Source organism: Ambystoma mexicanum, chromosome 3q (assembly GCF_040938575.1).
Source record: "Ambystoma mexicanum isolate Mex_15411 chromosome 3q, UKY_AmexF1_1, whole genome shotgun sequence".
Lineage (NCBI taxonomy): Eukaryota > Metazoa > Chordata > Amphibia > Caudata > Ambystomatidae > Ambystoma > Ambystoma mexicanum.
The window spans coordinates 1,041,280,099-1,041,301,951 of NC_090926.1; the positions used below are offsets into that span (position 1 = coordinate 1,041,280,099).

Here is a 21,853-nt window from a genome sequence, read left to right on the forward strand (position 1 = left end):
ACTCCTAGGTACCTGCCAATCAGGATTCAGACCACAGCACAGCACGGCACTGAAACAGCCTTAATTTATCTTAAAGTACAGATTGACGAACTCAATGACAAGGGAAACACTGCCATGCTACTCCTCCTTGATCTGTCGGCAGCCTTTGACTTGTGGATCACGTAGTCCTGTGCAAACACCTGGTATCGCTGCCCACTTCTCAAATGAGGCCATAGCCTGGATCCAATCATTTTTGGACAACCGTACAATGAGTCTTCTCCACATTGGCATCAGCAGACCCCATCAAAATAACTTGCGGCGTACCCCAAGGCTCGTGCGTATCCCCAACTCTGTACAATATCTTTACCAAGCCCCTATTTGACAAATTGGACAGACTGGGTGTCACCTACACGAACTACACAGATGACACCCAGATCCTCATTCCCATTTCGACACGGCCTTGGTAAACAAAATATATTTCCTCATTCAGGCATGGATGGCCACACATTGACTATGCCTGAATGAGGACAAAACTGAAATCTTACTCCTTGGCTCCACGGCCAACTTAAAAAAAATTAGCCCCAACTATTCAGCATTCAACATTGATGGCAATATAATCACAATCTCCAAAACAGTAAAAACATTAGGCTTCCACATAGACTCAGCCCTAACACTAAAAAAACAAGTTAACTCCATTGAGTCCTCTACAGCCTACACGTGCAAGCTTATTAGGGCAAGTAGAGCTTTCCTCACCCAAGCCAGCTGTATCATCATTGACAATGCCCTAATACTCTCCAAACTTGACTATTGCAATGCTCTGTATCTGGGAGCCAACAAATACATCATTGACAAACTCCAAAAATTGCAAAATAAAACCCTTAGAACTGACCTCAATCTACCTTCTAAAGAACACATCTCTAACACTAGAAGAAAACACAAATGTCTCAAAATCTGCGACAGAATCTCACTTAAGACAGCATCACTCACCTTTAAATGCCTCAACAATGCAGCCCCACTCTGCCTGGCAGCAAGAATTGTGAAAAAAACATCTACCCGCCCCACCAGAACTGCCAATTCCTACTGCCTTGAGATACCCAAATTTAGACTAATAAAAACAGGTGGCAGCAGCTTCCCAGTTAAGGCAGCCCAATACTGGAATGCTCTCCCACTTGACATTAGAACAGATCAGTCCTACTACAGCTTTAGACAGAATATTCTTGCATGGCTACATTCCAATGACCCCCAAGATTAACTATGTATAATTCCATACCAATTAACCAGACTGTACATTGTATATTAGTTAACTGATTTATCTTGATGTCATGTGTTTTCCTATATTGTGCCTGTAACTAAGCTTTTAAGTAATCTTGTTTTCCTGTTCTCTGTAACGCCCTGTTACCTTTGGGTTTGGCGCGGCATACAAAATCAATAAACGAACAAACAAACAAACAATTAGCCTGCTAGCAACTGTTATTTATGATTGATCTAATATTATGCACATGACACTTTGGAATCTTTTGCTGCTATTTGTATTTAATCGATGGCCATGGATCATTTTAGTCTGTATTTAGTGGACTTGACATTATGCACATGACACCTTGTAATCTCTGCTGCTGTTCGATCTTAACTGACAGGTTATGGATTATTTTAGATTGTATTTGATGGGTGTATTTTTTGGCTATGTTGCTATGTCTTTGAAATTATATGGGTATTTTATTAATGGATTTTCTGAGATTTTGTGATTTTGTGTCTCATGCTATTGTCAATGCTGCCATGTTTGATTGTATTATTAAAACATGTGCTTAAGGTTTATCTTACAACCAAATGCACAGTAAAAAAAAAAAGAAACCTTTAATTCTCTAAAGACCACCATCCCTGACCTCACCAGACGCACTAGAATGAGAGAAACCAATCTATCCCTGATCCCAAGAACTGCAGGCAACCCTCCATCCACATACGCTGCATCCAACCTTTTGTACTATCTCACTGCCTCTCCTGCTCCTGAACCTCGATTCCAACACTCCGTGTGTTCTCATTCTGCTCGATCTCTCCTCTGCCTTTGACACTGTCAACCATGCCATCCTGCTCAACCGTCTCTGGGAAAACCTGGGTATCACTGGTCAGGCTCTGGCGTGGCTGACCTCTTTCCTTTCAAATCGACCCTCCCAGGTCCAACTGGGGTCCTTCCTCTCCGACATCTTTTTCTCCACCTGTGGTGTCCCCCAGGGATCTAATCTCTCTCCCGGGCTGTTCAACCAGTATCTGGCTCTCCTTGCCCACCGCATCGCCGCTCTCTGCCCTAATTTCCAGTGCTATGCGGACGATACCCAGCTCATTTTCAGGCTACCCTCAGCCTCCCCCTCTCCTTTCCTCATCTCTGACTGTCTGTCTGCTATCCAAGAATGGTGTGCCGCCAATGACCTCTGCCTTAATGCCAGTAAGACTGAGATTCTACTCATCGGTACTCCCACTCCCTCCTTCCCTGCAGCTCTCTGGCCTGCCTCCCTTGGCCCCCTCCCTGCTCCTACCTGCAAGGCAAAAAACCTTGGGGTCATCTTCGACTCCACACTCTCCTTCTCTCCTCATATTTCTGACGTCGCCAAGAGGTCACACTACCAGCTGCACCTCCTCAGAGGTATTCTTCCCTTCCTCTCCTTCCCCCAGAAGCTCACTGTCTCCCGAGCCCTGGTTCTCTCGAAGCTGGATTACTGTAACAGCCTCTATCTTAATCTGCCTGCCTCCACTCTCCGCCCTCTGCAGCTCATCCAGAACAGAACTGCGAGACTTGTCCTTGGCCTCAAGCCCAGGGACCGTATCTCTCCAGGACTGAAATCTCTACACTGGCTCCCAGTGGCTGCGAGAATAAAGTTCAAAACCCTCTGCATTGTCCACAAGGCCTTCTGGGGCCTGGGTCCTAAATACCTTCAACTCTCTCTTCCCAAATATCTTCCTCCCCGAGCCCTTCGCTCATCCGCCTCCAACTCCCTCATGGTCAGCCGCTTCTCGAAGCAACGAGCTGGGGGTAGATCTCTCTCCGCGGCAGGGGCCTCCCTCTGGAACAGCCTTCCTGCCTCCCTGAAACTTGAGGAGAACCACCTCCGGTTCCGGAAGCACCTCAAAACCTTCCTCTTTGCTTCTGCTTTCTCTCTCCCTCTCCCCTGCTGAACAGCTAATTAAATTCTGCACTGATCCTGCAACTTGACCACTCTAAACTGCCTTCGGTCCTTGTCCCAGTCACTGATCCCCTGGAACCCCTCTGCACTACGGGACTGTCTCTGTATCCCTACAGCCCCCCCCCCCTTCCCCAGCACTTGCTCTGCACTTACCTTGCACTTGCCACTAGCTGGCCCTTTTTATTTATTACTTACGCCACTTACCTTTACTGCACTTCCCCCCCCTCCCCTTCCCCTTGCACTTTTCCCCCCTCCCCCACCCCTGCACTTGCGCGATCTGAATGACACCTGGCCTAGTAGGATCGTTTGTTTTTGTCTCCCCTTGTTCCTCCCCTCCCTGCCTCGTCGCGCCTTGAAACACCTGTGTATAGGCGCGTTACAAATACCATATCATATCATATCCTCCATCGCATTACCCTCCGCGTTCTGCCCTGCTTGTACTTCTTTATACTGCCTGCCCTGCCCTTCCTTGCCGACTCGCCCTCACTGCCCCTCCAGTCTTCCCCTGCTTTTATGTTGGTGCCAGCTCCACATGATGCTTATATTGTACTCTCAGGTGCCGCTCAGGCCCTACCCTGCCTGCGCCTCCTGCAAGGGGACAGTCAGCACGTTGTATAATTCTTAAGAGCTAAAGGAAAGAGTGCCTGAGTGTGGTACAATAAACGCACTTCAGGATTAAAAGCTACTGCATATGGCCGAGACCATCTGCAGCCCTGCATTTGTGGCACACACCCCCCCCCAATCCGATAAAAAGCTTCCCAAGGTCCAATATACTACAGCGCTCTCGATCTGCGTTCATCACTGTTGGGGGCTGTTTTAGTAGTAAAGAGATGCGCTTTATCAATTAATGTTGATGGGCAAACTGAAAGACCCGAGGTGTTGCCCTGGAGAAATTTTTTGGTTGTAGTGTCAGGTCGGAGGAGTGGATTAGTAATGGAGAAAAGGGTAGGGAATTTTAGGATGCCATCCCGGGTCGGAGTAAATAACCATCATTCCTAGCAGTCCAACGGTGGGACCCACACGCAGCTATACCAAAGTACCCCAGTCAGAACATCTCCTAGTATTCCAAAACTCCGACACATACGCAGCACTGCCAAGGCGCCCCCGATCTGGCTATGCACGATCCCATCATAGGGCATAACAAACTTGTAATCTGGCAAAACAGCTGACCTCCTCACTGTGCTTCTACCACTGGCCTCCGCATGTGCAACACGTTTATGGTCATTGGCAGATTTGTGAAGAGGCTCCGTCTGGGGACTCCACTCATTGCCATGAAGGGAGTGCTAAGGATTATGGGAGGCATGCATTTTGGTTCAGAAAAAGAACATGTCTGAGATTAGAAAAAACCCAGGCCCTCATTTCCCTTTCCTCAGCATGTTGGTTGGTAGATTGAGGGGCCGTATCAAACTGCACTTTAACTTGGACAGATGCTCTGGTCAGTGGCCTGCTGGTACTTTTGTCCATCAGGGCATCGAATGGCAGAAATCTATCCAAGTCTCTCCCACACGCCGCATATCTGTCACACGTGCACAAAGCCACCGGCCATAAACGAACCCTTCCCCGGCTACCTTTCATCGCTTGTTGAAGCAGTTCTGTAACTTCAGTTTCCAAAGATGACTGGGGCCCTACATGGTTTTTTCAAAGGGATGTCGATGAAATGAGAAGTAGCAGAGCTAAAACGGAGTGCCCCGGGAAACGCAATCGAAGAATGGACCACGTCCGAAAGCCGGTCTGCAGTGTTTATCGGATTTAAGGGGCTTGTCCTTCCAGAGATGGGCAGATTCTGTCAGGCCATAAAGTGTGAATTGTTCCTGGGCGGGGGAGAGGGGATTGGGTGTTTGGAGCCGGATACGAGCTGCCGCGTCCATCAATAAATCGGCAAGTTTAGACAATTTGATCAGATTTCTAGAATGAGCATCACACTAGCTTGCATAGTTTGAGCTAGTTTCCAAAAGCCACAAAATAATGCAAGAGATGGCAGTGATCGGTCCTTTTGATTGCCTGTGTGTGAGAGGAGTGTTCTTCATAGTCTCAAGCTTTGCCCTTGCTCACTTATTACTGGCCCACTCAGTCTGCATATTTCCTGCCTTTTCTTTACACTGGCACTAACATGGTCTCAAGTAAAGAAGTCACGGACTGTGCGGTATGTTTTATGCGTGTGAAGGAAGCTTGCAGTGCGCCTGCCTATGTAGGGAAGCATCACAATGTTCCATTAACCCTGACTGAACAATACACAGCCTCTATGTGAGCGAAGCTTGCTCTGCTTAGGCCAGCTTGTCCCTAGGCTATATCTATCCCCCATTTCTCTCTACTTTTGCTTTTATACAGCACAATATAATTGTCCACTGTTTGTTTCTAAACATTTGGCAGAACAAAAGTATAACATGGATCTAACTTGGTATGCCATGCTTAGAAATACTTTGGTTCCAAAGTTGGCAATTTGTCCTTAGTATTCAGGGGTGTGGTAAAGGGACTAGTCGGAAGGGGGAGGCAGGAAAATCTAGTCCAGCCAAGTGTACACAGGCACATGGGTGAATGCTGACTTACCTCATTTCGGATCATTTCTGAGGAGAAATGTGACTAGACAATTGGACGGACCATCCAAAAAAAGCAACGCACGGCCTGCTCTTTTTTAATGTGGTTGTCAGTTGCATAAAGCACTTTGCACAGCCTAGCACTGAAGATTCCAACATCTGAACTATCTCATTGTAGTAGCCAATATGTGCATTCTGTAAGTCAGCCCTTTTACCCAAGAACTGACAAGTAGGCTCCTCCATTTCGTTGTCCCGCTTCTAGGTATGCCCCATTCTAAACACCTTTACTGACGTGGCACTATAGAACAAAGGGTAGACCCAGGATGAAGGTGCTCTCTGCATGTCCCCATCATATCTGATCTATGTAAAGCTGCCCCTCCCTTCTTCATATGTGGCACTGCCACATCTCAACAGAGACGAAAATGGAATTGGATGGTAGGGAGAGCAATTCTGCACTAGTAACAAAAATCCAAGGTGGAATGAAAAGTGTTACTGACCGCGGTTGGTCAGGGTTGTATGCACTGAGAGCAAGGTAAGAAAACGGGAATAACAAAGATTGGCTCAATCCTGTAGCTTGACCAGAGTACCCCACATAATGCTCTTTCAATTTCTTAATTTGAAAGATGAGTGTGGCCATAGACTGTTTGTCCTTCCCTTTGTGCCAGAGTCTGCAGAGTGCATGGTAACACCCTTAACATTACGGGAACATGCACCTGTAACTCTCTAAAACACAGACTTACTCCAGAAGGTAACCTTCCCTCACAGTCCATGAGTGAGCAGTATGCCATCATGTGAGCGTTAACAATGACTCTCCAGGTGATTCATTGCTGTTGCTACTCCTGACCCTCCAACCCACATGGTGCATTCTCCCATACGCCAGGTGTCAGTGTGCACCCTTCCCAGGATATGTCTTTTTCTCTCCCACATTCCATTGTACAGGATTTCCTGCATGCTTTTAGTTGTAGTCAATTTTTCAGGTGATTGCTTCTCTACTACACCCAATGCACACCACATAGATCAGCACCTCCCACCCTCTGAGCCTCCGAGTTTGTTGGTTTTTCAGTTGTGCTCCCTAGTGGGCCATTTACACTCCTTATTTTACCTTTTCTTCTTGCACTTAGTGATGCAGCCTTTCCTACCCCCACCCCAGCTCGCACTCACGTTGTAGAACATTTGGTTGTTTTAGCCTTTTAGGTGATTGAATTTGCTCGACCACCCTCCCCCATCTATCTCTGTCCCTGTATTTTCATATAACGTCTCGTCCTCACTCTTCGTTGCTATGCAACAGAGCACTGTTATTTAAGAGCCGTTCATATCTCTGTTAATTGTAGAGTGAACTATAGGCGATAACATTAGGATTTTCTGCAAGTAAATTTATGTGCCAAGTTGGTTCCGGTGAATGACTTTGTAGAGACAGGACCTGCAGATGTCATTGCCCCTGCTGTGGAGAGGGGCCTGCCTTCACAGCTGGCATACAACGGGCTTGGTGTTTTGCAGCAGTGAGAGAGGATTGGCTGGCCGTGATGCGTGGGTTTCCGTGTCTGGGAGTCGGTCTGTGCCAGACTCTGGCAGTAGCCCCAGTCCATCTGCAAGAGCGAATTGGCAATTCTGCATCAGTCTATGCTTGAATCCGTGGCTTTGGTTGGAGCGGAGATCCCTGATGGCAGACCTAGGCTCTATGAATACCCCAGAAAGAGATTCTGGCATCCTGGCAGACCCCAGTTGTTAACCCACACTAAAGTTTCCAGAGACCGGCCCAGCACACCCTGCGATACCAGAGGCAGACTTGGGACAATGACACAGCCTGGCCAGGAAACCTGGCAATCCTAAAGGTGGGCTTGGCAGTACTAGTGGTGGGCCTGGGACATTCCTGGAGACCTCCACGGTTGGCTTGCAACTACCAAGAACCAGCTGGGCAGCATTGGAGACCCCAGAGGTATTTGATAAATTGAGAATACCAGAAAGGGCATGGTTATCCTCATCACAGTTGCGTTTTAGTGAGGGAGGGCCATACCCGAGGGGTTGTTGAAAAGGTTCCTTTAGTGATTCTGCCACTCAGGCCTACGAAGGGACTTGGGAGGCATATAACTCTTTTAAGAAAGGGCCCTCAGCAGGGGGTGTATATCTCTAGACTGGAATCCCAGCATCTTGTCTGACGCACTTTGTGGGAGTTCACCTCTAGACTTGAATACCACGGTCGGAGGCATCTCTATTTGGAAGTTGCGGGAGGAGCTCACCTCTAGACTTGATACCACGGTCTGAGTCATCTCTATTTGGAAGTTGCGGGAGGAGTTCACCTCTAGACTTGGATACCACGGTCCGAGGCATCTCTATTTGGAAGTTGCTGTTCTTTTGATTAGTACAAAGTGATCGGTCGGACCCACGATGGGAACAGTGAGTGAGTTGTGTGCTTCCAGCTTTCAAGCCTTTCTTTTAGCCTCACTCCGTGCAAAAGCAGGTAAGTGGTTTTCTTTTCCCCAGCCCTTCTGCTTTACAGTGCACCCCTGCTTCCTTCCAATACCCCATCTCTTATATCTTATACACCATCTGCTCCAACCAACTCACCTATTTTTCCCCTACATCGTCCACTCCCACAGAACCTTCCCATATATTCTCCCTGGCACCCCACCCAGACATAATCTCCTACACACGAGTTTTCCCTACCCCTGCAACTGCCTTTCTACCCCGACTGAATGACAAGCAATTCTACTGCTGGGCTAGAATAACAGAATCTGCACAAGCACATCTCTAGACTCCAGTCAATCCCTTCCAAAAGTATATTGATGGCACAGCTACGCTGTAGCTGTATTGAAGTAGCAGGGCTGGGCTCACTTCTGCAAACGTCAGAGTTAACTATCAGGCACAGCTTAGACTCTGCATGTACACAGGAATTCGATAGCAACATACTGGGCAGCAGGTATCGTATAAGACCGATTTAAGTATACCTGGCAGTGCAAGTCAACTGTAGAGAGAAATGGCTGTCCAGGAGCATACGTGGGGAGCAGACTTCACCCTACAGTAGAAAGAAAGGTGACAAACGCACGCAGCAGAACATTGAACCTAAATAGTAGAACAGCATGTGACAATTTAGAAATGTGGAGGAATGAGTAATGAATGAAGAGCACTCTGTACAAACTGCCACTGGACATGACTTGTATCACAGTGTCCCTGCATGACTTGGGTGGTCTGTGTCGGACATTGTACAGCACCTCCTGAACTTCACCCACAGAGTCTCCCCCACCTGTGGCAACATACATAAGGGGGAGAACATGCAAAGTCTCATGGAGTGGAAAGCTGTCAATTATTAAGACAGGGAATTAGTCCTAGGGGGACAATGTTCAAGTTGCAAGACATGGTGACTCTCTCCCTGGCATGATTACTAGTTCTCTACTTGCACACAGCACATAATTTCTTACTTGCCAAGAGTAAATTATCACTCCTATCACCGGCCAATGTCAAGTGGTCGGTGTCAAACTTTGTGACCTGTATAATGCCAGTTGGAGACTATCAGACATGACTAGCCATTGTGATCTCAGACAGACTTAGAAATATTGCTAATCCGTCTGGGTGGTCATTTACAAACATAAATGTATGGACAGTGCATGGCTCAGCTATCCAACTCCTCCCTTGCCCCCCCCCGCCCCAAGGAAATAGCCTTATCCATGATTTTCTAGTTGCCAAAACAGTCCTCTGCATTTACACTCGGCTCTCGCCATTCGTGAGTCTTGGTGACTAAGAAATGACGTGCTGCGTGCATGTTGAACTGGGGTGGAAAGTCACTCTTCATGTCTAGTAGCTTGCGATTTAAAACCTTTACCCCTGGCCACATCTGCCTCATCTTCCATCAAACTCCCCACATTCACATCTCTACAGTCCAATCATTCTGCAGGCATATTCTCAGTGTTTATCCAACCACAGACATTTTTCACAACAGTTACTCTACCCAAACCTTGTGCATATCCCTCCTTCCTTGCCAATCTGCATACAGGCATAGCATCCCCCACCCCCTAACCAAGCATAACCCATTTAATCCTCACAGGGCACACTATTCCCTCCCACCCGTCTGCCCCCATCCCCAGTCCATAGATCAATCTCCACCTTCCCACCACAGCCCCACTGCCCACATAACAGAAGGGAAGGAGCATGGGGATGTAAAGGGAAGAGACAATGTGCAACGAAGGAGACCAGAAGAGGTGTTTTGGGAACATTTGCAAGTTTTCCAAGTCTCCAGAAAATGCAGGGGAGTTCTCATCATCCGGTCATGCTGAACATCATGGGGGCTGCACATGCTGGTTATGAGAGGCTGAGTGGTCATCAGAAGGCAGAGACCAACCTGTCTGTCTAAGGGCTGTGAAGGTAGTTGTCATTGTAGATGGTACCTGGACCAGCCATAACAGATAGAGCTCTCCACACAAGAGCAAGTGGATGTGGAAGTATAGCAACTAACTGGCCAGCAGCCAGTGTGGAAAATGGGGATAGAAAGCTGCCTGAAAGCCATATGTCCCACCACACACGGCTCATGCAGAACAGCAACGTTTTGAATATTGAGAGAGACCATGGGCATAGAACCGGGGAGTGGGTACATTGCAGCCTCACAAGGGAGAGTAGAGATCTGGGTGTGCCTGCTTTCATCGTGGGTGGTGAAATGTTATTTGAAGAGCCAGGTCTTCAGGAATCCTCTGAGCCCAAGGGGAGGTGTTCCCACAACATAGCTCCAGCATGTTCAAGGATTCTGCTCTGCTCCTTGTCATTTACTTCCCAAAGGTCCTGGGTGTAAGTTTCAGAGTCATTATATCTTGGTTGCCTGGCAGGGTTGTAGTGCCTAATTTGTTGTTGAAGGTCTGAGAGACCCTTCTTCCAGAAGGTTTGATGTATGATCCATAGGATTCTGAAGGCGATTTGTTGTTTGAGGGGAAGCAAGTGGTGTTGGAGGGGCAACAGTAAAATTATCTCCAGTTTTTAGATACACAATTATGCTACTAACCTTGTTTTGGATACGTTTGATAAGATGGATTTGCATTTTGGGGAGGGTCAGGGACAGAGTGGCTTTGGACCATGGCTTTGGAATCAGAGGTCATTTTACTAAAACTCATTGATCTTGGCCAAATGAGTTGATATCCCAATTGTTTGTTTATTTGTCAGATATGGCGAAACATTCTGCAAACAAATGCAATATTGGACCAAAACGATTTCCAAGGAGAGCTGACTAAATACTGTAAAGTGTGAAAACAGAAGATTGAGATTTCAGTCTGGATCAAAACTTTGGAATTTAATTTGCTGCTCTGATCTTGCTGCTTATCACTATAGATTTATTTGCAACCACAGTGATTTGATGACTTACTACTGATCATTTAAAGTATGCGCTGGATTTAGCTCGAGTTGCTGGCTCACTTGAACAATATTTGTCATCCAGTTGCACACCCCTTTTCAATAAATATTGTTCGAATGGATTGTGTGCTCCAATGTATTCCACATCTTTGACATGTGATGTCCACAGCTGTGCTGCTTCAGGCATTTTTCCAGCAGAGGGCGTCCTGCGTCGGTGGAGTCGGGTCGATGTCCCTCGAAGGCCTCCGTCGAGGTTAACGTCACTGGATGTTATAAATGAGACGGACGGCGCCCATAGGTTCTGTTCAATTTTTTCTGCAAACGTGTTTGCTTCGAGAACTCGGCGCGCCTCGTGTGATCTTATTCTAAGAAAATGTCCTCATCTTCTACCCCACCGATTCTGCAGTCTGGGTTTAAGACATGCCGAGACTGTAAGTCCAAAATGTCAATTATGGACACGCACCGCATTTGCTTGTGGTGACTGGACGAAAGTCACAATACCGATGACTACTCGAAGTGCCAGTCATTGACTGCCAAGGCCTTGCGGGAGCGTAAGGGGAAGCTACAGGGAGGTCGGTTTTCTAAACCTCGTAAATCCCGGAAAGCTATGGGTCTTTCCACCGCCAATTCGAGGGGTGACTCTCCTTGTCGGAAGGAGTCCCGGGGATCTCGATCGCGGAGTGTGTCCTGCGACTCCTCATCTTCGTCTCGGCACTCCCAGAAGCGGCATCACCGGTCGCCTTCCCGTCCTCGTCGGATGATGGCTCTGCGAGGAACGTGGCTTGTCCCACTAAATCCTCGACTCCTGAGGAATGGGAGGCATTCAGGGAGCAAATGCTGGCGATTTTTCAATCACAGGGCACAGTTCCGTCCGCGCCTTCGGAAGAAGCCGGCAGGGAACGGTCTTGGTACGATGCTCGTGCGCCTTCGGGCCTGGGCACTCGGCGCGATAAACATCGGGAACTGTCGAGGTCCCGTTCGGACAAGGCTCCGGTGGATCGCCAGAGATGTGCCAGATTCAGGTCTCGGTCTTCATCCCCAGCGAAACCGCACAAATCTGGAAAGGGCTCGAGGTCGGCGTTGGCGCAGTGTCTGTCGAGTGCGGCAGTCAGAGCTTTGCCTTCGATCCAGCATTCGGCGCCGGTGTTGATGCCAAAGCCCTCTGCGCCCTCAACGCCTTAGGGGAAGTTTGGCCAGAATTTGCCGGTGGAGGCCCTTGGTACTCGAGTGGTCTGGTCCTCCGGTTGCATTTGATCAGGATGACCTGAGTGATATTTTGTATCAGGGTCCGTCTACTGACCCAGTGTTGCCTTTTCATTCGGCATTGCAAAAAAAGGGTGGCAGCGGCTACTTGGCAGACCCCGGAGGCTCTTCCGGCGGTCAACAAGTCATTAACTAAGAAGTACCGCCCATCGAGTAGCGACCCCAGCAACCTATCCACTCACCCCACTCCCGAGAGTTTGGTGGTTCAGGCGACTACGGCCACCTCAAGGCAGGCAGCGTACCCTACCATCCTCCTGATAGGGACGACAAGCATTTTGATGGTTGGGCACGTAAGGTATTTTCTGCGGGAGTATGGCACTGAAGTCGGCCGGTTCTAGGTCAAAGTTTCGAAAACAAAAGGCTTGAATGCTTTTTTTTTTTACAGTAAAAGGACCACTTTTTTATGGGGGGGTTCCCCACTAAGCCCCTGTTTTCTTTTTATAAAACTTTTTTTACATGCTAAACGGAACAAATATATAAATAAATAAAAAAATAATCGATCTTCTTTTTTTCCATCCTTTTACTTTCGATCAAAAGGTCATTCGACCCTTTGCAGTCGTACCTTCGACCGGACACCAAGTCGGCCAACTCCACTTGTGCCTTGGCAAGGTTTTCACACACTCTGTGAAATTGAGTCTCCCTAGCGGCTGAGCATATTCCAGAGGGGGAAGAAAGCGATGATTTCCTTGCTCTTGTGCAGGATGGCAAGGATGCCATGTGTGACTCCCTTCAGTCTGGGTTGGACACAGCTGATAGTGTTAGCCGGTCATGGATGCGAGCACCGTGATACGCAGTTTTGCGTGGATTGCGGAAGTAAGGGTTTGCTCCGGATGTGCAAGCCTGTCTTCTGAACATGTCCTTTGATGGCTCTCATTTGTTTGGCAGCGAGGCTGTCGAGAACCTTGAGAGGTTGCAGACCTCCAAAGCTGCTGTTAAATCTTTGGGTGCAGCTGTGCATCAACCTCCAATTTTTCGTCCTAGGGGACAACATTGGAGGGGGGGTCCTTTTTGTTACTACTCCTCTTTTGGTAGAACGAGAGGAGACACTAATCAAAGGGGCCACCAAAAAATGTACCCATGGTGAACGGGGAAACAGAGGGGCCAAAGCTGCTCAGGCAACTGCCTCTTTGCCTTCAGGCGCTGCCACGGCCGCTCCGAAACAGCTATGAGGACATGTTCCATTTTGCGCCGATATGGAGCAAACTGTCTCAGCATCTCGAAGAATGGCGAATGATTACTTTGGATGCGTGGGTTCTGGATACAATAGCCCACGGCTACTGCCTCCCCTTCCTAAAGCAGCCTGACAACAATCCACCGGGGAATCTCTTTGAAGCTTCCAGATCCGCTCCTTGTGCAGGAAATCTTGACCCTGCTGGAGAAAGCGCTATAGAACTAGTGCCTGTGGCGGAGAGGAACAAGGGATGGTATTCCCCATATTTTTTTATTCCAAAGAAAGACGGGGGACTGAGACCCATCTTGGACTTGCGTTGGTTGAACAAGTTCCTCAGGAAGGATAAGTTCAAGATGGTCACTTTCTCAGGTCAATTCAGGCCATTCGACTTGAGGATTGGTTGGTGTCTCTGGACCTACAGGATGCTTATTTTCATGTGCCGATACTGCCAAAGCACAGAAAATACCTGAGGTTTGTGGCTGTCAACTCACACTTTGTTTCATGTCCTGCCATTCGGATTGACCTCCGCCCGAGGGTCTTCACCAAGCTAATGGTGGTGGTGGTGGCAGCGTATCTCAGGAGAGGGGGGGGTTCATGTATACCCCTACCTGGAGGACTGGCTGATCCGAGCGCATTCTCCCGAACAAGCCATGGATCATCTCAGCCTCACCTGACGCTCCCTTCACAGGCTGGGCTTCTCCATAAATTTCAAGAAGTCACAACTGGAAGTGCGAGAGATTTTGCTCAAGGGAATTTCCTCCGAGAGGAGCCTTAGGAGACGCATTTGTTGTGGATTGGTCATTCCCACTTCTGTAGGCGTTTCCTCCGGTCCCCGTCATTCCACGCCGTCTTCCCCACAGAGGATGTTCTCTTGCTTAGGGGGGTGGGGAGGGGTGTGTCGGGTTCTCCATCCAGAGGTCAATACTCTCAACCTTCACACTTGGTTTCTGAAAGGTTGAGATATAAGGATTGGGACCTCCCAGATGATCTGATGAGGTGTTGCTTTCGGCTAGGCAGCCGGCAACCATATCCCTTTACCGTTGCTGTTGGCGTAGGTTTTGCGACTCGTGCAGAGGAAACGATGTCTATCCTTTTCAGTGTTCCATTCCTGTGGTTCTTTCTTTCTTGCCTTCTTTGGCCCATAGGGGGTACCATTAAGGGTTAGCTGGTGGCGCTGTCTATTTTCAAGTGCTCGTCTGAAGAATGTTCTTATTTTAAGATTCCTTTGATTTCACAATTTCTAATAGGGCTCACAAATGTATTTCCGCCGTCCCCGTTTCAGGTGCCGATTTGGGATCTGAATTTGGTCTTGAAATTCCTCATGGGTGCTCCTTTTGAACCACTGCACTCTTGTCCTTTGAGACGGTTTTCTTGGTTGCAGTTACATCTGCTCGCAGAGTGAGTGAATTGCAGGCACTTTCAACTAAGCCACCCTTTACTGTGTTCCACAAGGATAGGGTTGTACTCTGGGTACGTCAGTCTTTCCTACCTAAGGTAGTGTCTGAGTTTCATCTGAGCAAGAAAGTGCTACTTTCTGCTTTCTATCCTCCCCTTCATCCTGGTAAGGAAGAGGAGAGGCTTCATAGGTTGGACCCTAGGAGAGCGTTGAGCTTTTATATGTCTAGGATATCCAGGGTCAGAGTGGACAACCAGCTTTTTGTGGGATACACTGGACACCGATTGGGTCAGGCTGTTACTAAACAGACCTTGTCCAGGTGGATTATCCTCACCATTACTGAATGTTAGAGATTGGTGGGCAAGGACCCTCCGGAGGGATTGAGAGCTCACTCCACTAGGGGTGTGGCTATATCTATTAGGAATGTTTGTGATGCAGCAATGTGGTCTTCCATCCACATCTTTGTCAAGAATTCCTCTCTGGATACGCTTCATGGTCACGATATGGCCTTTGGTAAAACGGTGCTTTATTCTGCCATCTGATTGGGTATTCTAAATTCTTCTGCCTCCTCCATTCACGGATACTGCTTTGGGAGTTTGTCAAAGATGTGGAATATGTTGGAAGACGCAATCCATTCGAAGAACAAGTTACTTACCAACTGGTAATATTCTTTCGACTGGATGTTCCTCCAACATATTCCACATCGCCCTCCCAGCATGCCCCTCTGAAGAATTTCCTATGATATTGCAGCTTGCGTTCCCGCAAGGCTAGGTGCAGTCAAGCAGTCGTTGTGTACGAGCATGTTACACGTTATGGAGGAAAAAACATAAACTGTGGCTAAGTGCGCCGTGCGTCCTATTTATAACATCTGTGACGTCACCCTCGACTGAGGCCTTTGAGGGACATCAACCCGACGCAGGACACCCTCTGCCGAAAAAATTTCTAAAGCAGCACAGCTGTGGACATCACATGTCAAAGATGTTGAATACGTTGGAGGAACATCCAGTCAAAAGAACGTTACCAGTTGATAAGTAACTTGTTCTTTTACTAGCATATTATTCTGTGCTATTATCGGTGTCAAAAATCATGAAATGCGATTTCCTAGAAGATCGTTCAGTGGGCAAGGATTGTGTAATAAAATGTCTGCTACTGCTTTGATTTTGGTGAATTAACGCCAATGACTAACCGCTGCTCCTCCACCTGTAGACAGCAGTGTTATGCTCGGAAAATAATTTCCCCACGCATGATTCAATTCCCTAATTTGCCAAACACGGGAATGTTTAGAAATAATGGAACCAGTAAAACATGCCAGATTATATTAAAATATTTGGCATTTTTCCACTTAGGTTACAACTTCTCCTTTCTTACAGATTTAAAGGTGTTACTGTTACTATTCTCTGAAAACAACATCATAACTGGCAGACAAAATATTCTATTATTTTCGGCTCTTGGCTATTCCATGATCTTGTTTTCAACTTAAAAGTTAGGAATTATGCTTCTTTTTGGGATTGCTCTACCTCATGCCTAGTTGGAGAATAAGAGATTACCATGCTATTACTGGGTCTTGTTCAACGCTACATTGTGCACATGAGCCAATAATCTGTTTAAGTAAGCTAGGGCCGGGTGAGAAAACGGGCAATACTTTCAGGCATGGTTTGCTTAGCAGATCTTGTTTAGATTGAACTTTTCCAGTATTTTTATCATGCTATACAGGCTATTTCAGTTGACCCGACCTTGTCACAGAATCTGTCCTCCCCAGAGTCAATACTTAAACTGATATCTCCACCCAAGAAAACCCCTTTCAGAATACTCTGCTTGAAGAGGTAGGGTAGGTTTAAAAAAAAACATCTTAATTAATTGTACGGGTTTATGCTAAGCCCACTGTGAACTGGGACCCTTATCCCACACCTTGACCAGAGTATTAATTACCTTTTGAGTCTGTCTTGCTTACTATCAAGTTTGAACAGGAGGTTTGTGCTCAATAACCTGCCACTGCATTTCTGTTGGCATCATCCAAAGACTGAAATTGACCTTGTTATTGCTTCAACCTAGCATTTTGTGTTCAACTATAGAAGTGCCTCTTAAGAAAAAGGCATACATCGGATTGCATCTCCTTGAGACAATTTGGCATTTGTGTTATGTTTTTAGTCTATTACATTAAATAAAACATAACTGTGCCATCTGTCAGTTTTTTGGTGGCCTGAAAGAGTGAACAAATGCAGCCGTTCCATCTTTCTACCATGAAAAAGTACTGATGGAAAAGTGCTCCAACAACTTTGTGGTGAAGTGCTCTCTGGAATATGTTGATCAACACACAATAGCAATTCTTGCGTCACTACCTATAGTCCTCTGTTGCGGCCTCAAGCACTGGATAAGGTGTAAGAAACCAGTGAGAGGATGGCCATCAAAGAGGAAGTCCTGGCGGAGCTGCAGTGCAGGAGAGGCAAGGGGCATCGCAAATGTCTGGGAAGGCAAACCAAGCAGTGGAGCATCGGCAGAGGTTTGATAATGAGCCAGTAAAGCAGCAAGGACACAATGAGCATTGCACCAGAACTGCAGGAGGGATGGCATTGGGGGGTAAGAGCAAGGAGCTAGAAGTGAAGGTTGAATGCTATCTGTGACCACGGGAAGAAGCTGCAGAATGTTCTGCTAAGGAGATCATGACGAGTAAATTGACCAGGAGACAGAAGCAGTAGGAACTCAGGGAGGTTCACATACACTCACCACTGTAGAGAGGGAGCACTGAGGAGTAGGCCAAGTGACCAGGAGTGACTGCAAAAGGCAAAACACGACCAAGACGATTGGGAAAGTAAATAGATGGTGCATGCTGGAACAAGTCGGAGTTCCTAGGTCAATTAACACAAAATAAAAATAAAATAAAAAATAATAAAGCTTTTGAACTCTATTCATGGTTTCACACTTTTTTATTTGAATGCATTGCCATGTATAGGAAAAAAAGAATAAGTAAATGTAAACCAACATTGAATCTGAGGGATTATCAATGTCCACATAAATACTTTCTTGTTATCCGCCTTTTTAACTCTTTCCTCCATCTCCCAATTTCCTTGAGTAATAAATGCAACCTTAAATATGGACTTTGTGGTGAAGTCTGACCAGCAGTTATTCTCTTGGGGCCCAGCGACTCTGAAAACAGTGTAAACCTGAATGACCTTCTCGCAGAGCCAGATGGCCCATATTGCCAGGCTGACACTGATGAACAATTTCTTGACGAACTGCAGATACACCTATTGTAAGTGGGGTGAGAGAAAGGACACTGGAGAAGAGGAAAGAACATTGAAAAAAGGAATGAGTGGAAAATCAAATATGGGACAGTAAAGCAGGTGACAGATGGGGGTGGGTGATTAGTAAAAAAAAACAACACAATTGACCATTTTGTATCCATTTTGTTAGAAAAGGCAACTATCATTCTGACATAGGAGCAACTATCCGTCACTAAACAGCGAAGACCAGATACTGCAGATCTAGGTGGGAGGCCATTGGTTCCCTTCTTTTAGCCCGTTTACATCCATTTGTCTACATTTTGTAGAACCTTATCTAATAAATCAATTTTGGAAAGAACCAGTATGAGGGACCATCACTAGGTTCCACCACGCCACCACAGAATGAAGGGCTGTTGACTGTTAGTTCCATCATCTGAACAGTGTGGGCACCCGGAGTGGCAAAAGATGAGTATCTAGAGCTACGGAGCAGAGAGCGGCAGGCCCAGGCCACTGCTGAGGACATACGAGTGCTGTGGCATGGTGAGCTTGAGAGTGCTGGTTGTTCTGCAACCACAAGCACCTTCTAAAGCGGGCACCTTGCGCCATCTACAGCCCACATACACATACACTTCGGTGCTCCCTGTTTATTTCTGCCTACCCACACACAGTCTCTTACTGAGTTTTCCTGCACAGATGTCCTACCTAGAGTGGGCGAAGAGGGGCTTTTCTAGTTTCTCTTGTCTAATCTGAAGGTTTGAAGTCAAATTCACTGTAGTGGAGATCTTCCTCACAGTGATGCAACAGTGGTTGGGGATGTTGGTGCTGCATGGGTGGAGTTAATGTTATTTGTTGGAACTACAGGACTTGCAGAATAAAGACTGAGCTTCTATCACATTGTGGCAAGAGAATTGTTTTCCGGTCAGGGGGGATAGTGGATGATGCATTACTGTAGTTGTGGAATGTTGGTGTCGTTAAGCGTCATTGAATATGGTCATAGCGCAGCTGAAGACTAGCAAGTGTTCTTGGTACAGGGAACTTACTTCATTGAGTCTGAGCATAAAAGTGGTTTTGCAAGTGAAATGGGCAACTCTTCTGCTAGTCCTTTTCAATGTCAACAAGAGGTTTTTTTATTTTTTGTATTTCTTTGAGTGGTTTGCATCTCATTTACAGTGACCAAGCATGTTCAATATAAAGTACATTTGATTCCAAGTAAGTAGTGTTTCAGCATTTACAAATCCAGCAATGGGTTCAACAGTCATTCCCTTAGGAGACATGTACATACTGCATATAATTGAGGAATAGCGGTACAAACAGATGAGCTTGACAGTCTCAGAGGTTACCGCCTCTCCTACCTGAGGGGAGGCAACCGGCGTAGGGTAAGGCATACCCAGACCTGCCGTTGGGGTCAGTCTGGGGTTTCTTCCCTGGTTAATAGGTATGCGGTGAGAGGGTACCAGATGTTATTGGGCCTGTTTTGCATCCCGCACAGGTTCGCATATTCTATGTCCATGTCACTCAACCAAGTTGTCTTTCATCCACGTGTTCACCCCAGGGTGGTGTGCGCTTGTCCATTTAATCAAAACACACCATCTTGCTACTATCATGCTGGTGGAGAGTAGCTTGCGGTATTGTTTAGCTAGCCCGGGGAGCCCCCCAAACATGCAGCATAACAGATCGCTCGGTACCTTTTGCCTTATCATCTCGGGCAAGATTTCAGCCACTCCCTCCCATAAGGGGCGTATCTTAACAGAGGCCCAAAGCATGTGTACCAGGTCGGCCCGACTCACATTACATCTTGGGCAATTGGCCGATCTTGTGCGTGCCTGGGAGCTATATGCTCTATGCAGTGTCTTGATTTGTATCTGCTGCAGCCGAGAGTTAAAGGCACCCTTGTGTGTCGTGCCGCATATCGTCGCCCATTGCTTGTCTGTGAAGTCCACCCCTGAGTCCTCCTCCCATTTCCTCTTACACTTCAGTGGTGCATCAGCCTGGAGCAGCTTATATAGTGTCGATACCTGCTCTCTACACCCGTGAGAGTTCCTAATATATCGGAGCAACAGTGTGGTACGTGGTATTTCGGGGAACATCAGGGACCATTCTCTAAACACCTCTTTCATTCTAAAGTATTGCAGTGTGCTTTGGAAGCCTCTTCCCATCTTTTCCAAAAACAATTCCTGTGAGATGAACATCCCCTCAGGGTACATATCTTCTAAACGATTGATTCCCCCCTCGCCCCCCAGTCATGAATAATGGCCTTATCGCAGGTTGGAGCCAGGATTTCTATATCGCATGGGGAGATGCCCGGATCAAACGGGCGGCCAACTCTGAGCCTTTTAAGGGCTCTCTTCTAGGCGTGCAGAGTGCATGCAACCAGGTCAAATCTACACCTGTCCCATGGAGTGCCATATATCATCAGTCCTTGTAGGCAGTATGGGTGCATCAAGCCACGCTCGATGCGTACATGAGGAGTCACCTGGGCTCCCCGCATCACGAATTTTGTGAAGTACAGTTGTGCCGCTAAGCTCAACATCTGCTGCCCCAATTCTCCCACCCTTCCATGGCTGAGTTTGTCTCTCAACTTATGCATGGGCTCTTAGGATGCCAGGCGAGCTTGATCAGCAGGGAGCACACCTCCCAGAAGAAGCCCCCCCCCGGCCAGACCGGGACATTCTGAAATAAGTAAAGAATTTTAGGCACTACTAACATTTTGGCAATTGCTATTCTACCCATGAGGGAGAGGGACAACCCACTGGTCTTTCAACACTGGACTTTAATACTTGTAGGTATTTATTGTGATTGTTCTCTACTAGCGTTCTAGCATCCCTGCTCACTTTTACCTGCAGGTATGTAACCACTCGCAGTTACCAGCCGTACCCTTGGGTGTGTGGAGGTCTGACTGTGTTCTCATTAAGGGGAAACAGGGAGGATTTAGTCTTACTGATTCGGAGACCCAAAACCTCCCCAAACTTTTCAACTTCTTCAGTTAGCAGAGCTAGGTTAACTGCAAGATCTTTGAAATACATAATCGCATCATCAGCATACAAGGATAACCGTTCCCTTGAGCCCCTCCCCCATCGCCAGGCCCCTATGCCCATGCTATTCCAACAGTACTGCTGCTGCTTATATATCGCGGTCTATCTGGGCTAGTATGGCAAACAGTCTTCCGAGGTTTAGGGATGTCAACCTCCCAGGGATAATCCCTGGTTGATCCATATGGATAATATGGGGGACATGAGGCAGCAGTCTGTCAGCTAGCACCTTGGCAAATTTTCATGTCAAGGTTCAGTAAACATATGGGGTGGTATGATGAACATTCAAGGGTATCCTTGCCCAGCTTGAGGATCAGTGTAATCACTGCCTCGCACATCGTGGAGGGGGGGTGCCTTACCATAAGCTCCATTTCCCAGACAGCAAACATGTGCTTGGCTATTTCAGGGCCCCACTCTTTGTAAAATTCTGCGGTCATCCCATCTGTGCCCGGGGCCTTAGAGGAGGGTAGGGACCGTATCGCCCTCAGGATTTCGTCAACTGTGACTGGTGTTGCCAGGATGTCTGCCGCCTCGCCGCTGATTTTTGTGAGGGCAGCCTCTCTGATGTAGTCCTCCTAGGACTGCTTTCGGCAGCGTTCCTCGTGAGGTGTACAAAGACTCATAGAATTGTCGAAAAGCATCTGCTATCTAACTTGGGTTCACCACTAATAACCCCCCCCCCCCCTAATCACTGTTATTTCCCTGTGACCTCTCTCATAACTCACCATTGCAGCTAGGAGTCTGCCCGGTCTGCCCTCC

The 21,853-nt window shown here is 47.3% G+C and overlaps 1 protein-coding gene across 2 annotated transcripts in view; it reads left to right on the forward strand.

Annotated features, from left to right (window-relative positions):
* Positions 1–21,853, forward strand: part of CYTH1 (cytohesin 1) — a 914,859-nt gene that overhangs the window by 108,393 nt on the left and 784,613 nt on the right. Inside the window, exon 1 of one of the 2 annotated variants that reach the window (XM_069655235.1) lies at positions 7,623–8,144. The exons of the other annotated variant lie outside the window; for it this stretch is intronic. Coding sequence (XP_069511336.1) covers positions 8,072–8,144 — 73 coding nt within the window. The 5' untranslated portion in view covers positions 7,623–8,071. Of the gene's footprint in view, positions 1–7,622; positions 8,145–21,853 lie in introns of those variants that run through there. 2 annotated transcript variants of the gene reach the window in all.